Source organism: Carassius auratus, unplaced genomic scaffold (genome assembly GCF_003368295.1).
Source record: "Carassius auratus strain Wakin unplaced genomic scaffold, ASM336829v1 scaf_tig00215210, whole genome shotgun sequence".
Classification (NCBI taxonomy): domain Eukaryota; kingdom Metazoa; phylum Chordata; class Actinopteri; order Cypriniformes; family Cyprinidae; genus Carassius; species Carassius auratus.
In genome coordinates this window covers 3,378-6,960 of record NW_020527987.1, presented here as the reverse complement: position 1 = coordinate 6,960, position 3,583 = coordinate 3,378, and the positions used below count along the sequence as shown (strand labels likewise).

The 3,583-nt window shown below is 37.1% G+C and overlaps 1 protein-coding gene across 1 annotated transcript; it reads left to right on the top strand.

Annotated features, from left to right (window-relative positions):
- The first annotated feature begins 1,057 nt into the window (after positions 1-1,057).
- On the top strand, positions 1,058-3,214 carry LOC113094006 (uncharacterized). The gene is made up of 7 exons (XM_026259634.1): positions 1,058-1,084; positions 1,409-1,475; positions 1,555-1,671; positions 2,000-2,107; positions 2,221-2,281; positions 2,500-2,692; positions 2,868-3,214. Exons 2-7 carry the CDS (start codon positions 1,417-1,419, stop codon positions 3,212-3,214), a joined length of 885 nt encoding a protein of 294 aa, XP_026115419.1. The 5' UTR covers positions 1,058-1,084; positions 1,409-1,416.
- Positions 3,215-3,583: the final 369 nt, after the last annotated feature.

Here is a 3,583-nt window from a genome sequence, read left to right as displayed (position 1 = left end):
GTCTGATATAATATCTGTTTTGACTCGTTTAAACGAAAGGAGGTAGACAGTTAACATTTGTAACAAGTGAACTGATTATTAATTGTTCTGTTTATGGGAAACAAGTTCAGTTGAGAGTCATTTGGGTACAAACGTAATGCTGCGTTCCAGGAAACCCGTGTTTTTCCAACCTTCTTACCGTGAAAGTGCACCAGAACGACAGTCAAACCAGTAACTTCTAGTGACGGGTCATTCTTAAACGATTCATTAATTTAGAACGAATCTTTAATGTGACTCGGGAAGAACGAGTCGTCTCGGGGAGTGATTCGTTCATTCGCGCATGCGCAAAATACACAGACCCTAAGCGTTGCAGAGAATGTATTATATGGGCGTAGACAGGCCCTGGCGTTACCAATGCAGTCTGAGCCTGAAAGATAATTGATTAGTCTATAATTATTATTAATGGCAAGGTACCAAAGATAAAATTACAGAGAATGTCAATATTGCATACAAAGAGGTGACATTACATGCAAAGCACCATTTACAGACGTATGTGAACATAATAACTACACAAATAAATAATACTAAACGAAAGCTTTAACAATATAAATAAAAATAAATAAGTAAAGATTTTTTGGTTTTGGAAATTGGAAACCCACTGATATATATATATAAGGATTCTAATGAGTGAATTTAATAACTTCTAGTGATTAAAATAATAACTGCACCTGTTTGTAAAGAAGCTTGTAAATTAATTGATCTATCAAATGCTGTTGTCACGTGACAAAAGACAAAATACTAGTCAGTTAAAGAGTAATTTCTGTTTCCCAGTGAGAACCAATTGAGTGATTCATTGTATTTGAGGTAACTGACATTTCACTAATAATTCAATTATTTGTGGTGTCTGTGAAGGAAATCAATTCATGGGTTATAACTTTGAATATTAAATACTGATATTAAATTCTAAGAGTAGATTTTAAACACTTTATGGTTAGTTTTTGACTCTTAAACTCCTCCTTGTCAGGTGACTCATGAAAGTGAAACTATTACAGCGGGTCTGTTTTATCGTATGAGGAAATAAACTACATTAAGAGAGAAAAACACAGTGAGTATCACGATTTAACAATCATCTTTGATAGCTAAAATCAATCCTGACTGGTTTAAAGTGAAGTACAAAAAAAAAGCAGTGTCAGATATTTGTTTAAATGAACAATGAGATAAAACACAGAGTCTGTAAATCGTCAGATTAAACTTTTACTTTCATTTTAACACAGTGCTTGTCTGAATTAGTTATGCTCTTTGTTTGTAATTTGATTCTGTGTAAATGTGAAGAATACACTTTTCAAGTCAGTTCTGATGTCTGATACTGAGATTGATTAATCTCTGATTCATAACTGACTCTGTGATCAACATCTGGATCTGCTTTTAGATTAAACCATGGCCTCCAGAATGAATCTCTCTGAAGAACATGACACACAGATAAAGACAGTCAAGAGGTGAGAAAACCTGAAATGTTTCACATTTATAATGTTCAGAAACGATAAATGCACACTACAATATCATTTTCATTTATAGTCAGATTCAGGGGCGTGAATCAGATTTATCTGAACACATGGATGTGTCTGTGAGGAAAAACCCAGCGATGGATGTTTCAGATCTCTGCAGAGAGGAAGACTCTTCTGTTGAGTCCAGGTGAGATATTATGAGTCTCATATTTACTGTAGCTGTGGTGTGTTATGGATATTGTCACCAGCTGTCTCTGTTGCTGCTGGATGTGTCTGTGTCTTTATCTATATGTGTGTATTGGTCCATTTTATTCTGTAATATATGAATGAAAAGAGCACATGGGACAGATTCCTTTTATTCATAGAAAAATAATAATTTAGTCTTTTAACTCTCAAGTCACAACAGACTCCTCAAGTGAAAGATGAACACTAAAGAGAGATTGAAACGGTGAATGTGTTTCTGTCAGAGCAGAGTGAGATTTACAGAAACAGTTTGTATTTCTGTTATATTTCAGTCTGTGTCAGAATGAATCTCCTGAACCCAGCTGTGTGTCCATCAAGAGTGACCGGTCAATGGGTCAACCAATTCATTTCAGCTCTGGAGACACATCTGCTGATCTGAGGTGCTGTGTAGTTTACAGTATGAGAAATATGATATTCATTATATTCTTTAATTTACTGATGTGTATGCATTACTACATGTTTACAAAAATATTAAATATTTGTTTAACTACAGTCAAAAACATAAAGGACGAGAATCACATACAGCAAAGAAGAAATTAGACTCCATTTTCAAGGTTGGTTTTGTGTGTGTGTGTGTCTGTGTGTGTGGTGTGTGTCCATCCAACACAATGACCCTCTGGGTAAAAGTACTAAATGTTAAATTCTATCTGTAATATTAATATTTTATTTCCTACACCTCGTAAGATAAGTTATAGGCCACTATGATCCTTTGGTTCACCTTCTCTGTGACTGAATGCAGGTTTATTGTTTTGAATATTTACTATGATTTCAGGAGCTTGAGCACAAAATCATCTCTGAGTTAAAAAGCTTTAAGAGACTACTGAGTCCAGATTACCCAGAATGCTCTGAAAGAGACCGTTCTGATGATGAGGGTCATAACAGAGTCAGAGAGGGTCTTCTGAAGATCACACTGCTCCTCCTGAGGAAGATGAACCAGACAGACCTCGCTGACACACTACAGACCAGTAAAGAGCTCTGGATCAGCAGATTATAGTCTGTGTTTTTATTATCATCCTTCTGTCTTCAGTCACTAATGTTCCTGAATGTCACGACACAATCTAATATCTAACATATCAAACCTAAAAATACATTTCTAATATATTGCTCTGTCAATAACAACAATTATTTTCCTTTGCTCAGAACTGATGCCTGTGTATCAACAAAAACTCAGATCCAGACTACAGGATAAATATGAGAGACTCAGTGAAGGACTGTCCAATCATGGAGACTCAACACGTCTGAATGAGATCTACACAGAGCTCTACATCACAGAGGGAGGCAGTGGAGAGGTCAATAATGAACATGAGGTGAGACAGATTGAGACAGTGTCCAGGAGACCAGAGACACAGGAGACACCAATCAACTGCAATGACATATTTAAACCCTCACCTGGACAAGACAAACCCATCAGAACTGTGCTGACTAAAGGAGTCGCTGGGATTGGAAAAACAGTCTCTGTGCAGAAGTTCATTCTGGGACTGGACTGAAGGAAAAGCCAATCAGGACGTTCATTTCATATTTCCACTTCCTTTCAGGGAGCTGAACTTGATACAGAAACATCTCAGTCTTGTGGATCTTCTAAACCACCTTCACACAGAAACCAAAGAATTAAAATCAGCAGATTATGAGGATTACAAAATCATGTTCATATTTGATGGTCTGGATGAGTGTCGACTGCGTCTAGATTTCCAAAACAGTCGGAGCTTGTCTGATGTGACAGAATCAGCTTCAGTGGGATGTGCTGCTGACCAACCTCATCAAGGGGAACCTACTTCCTTCTGCTCTCCTCTGGATCACTCTCGACCAGCAGCAGCCAATCAGATCCCTCCTGAGTGTGTCCACCAGCTCACAGAGGT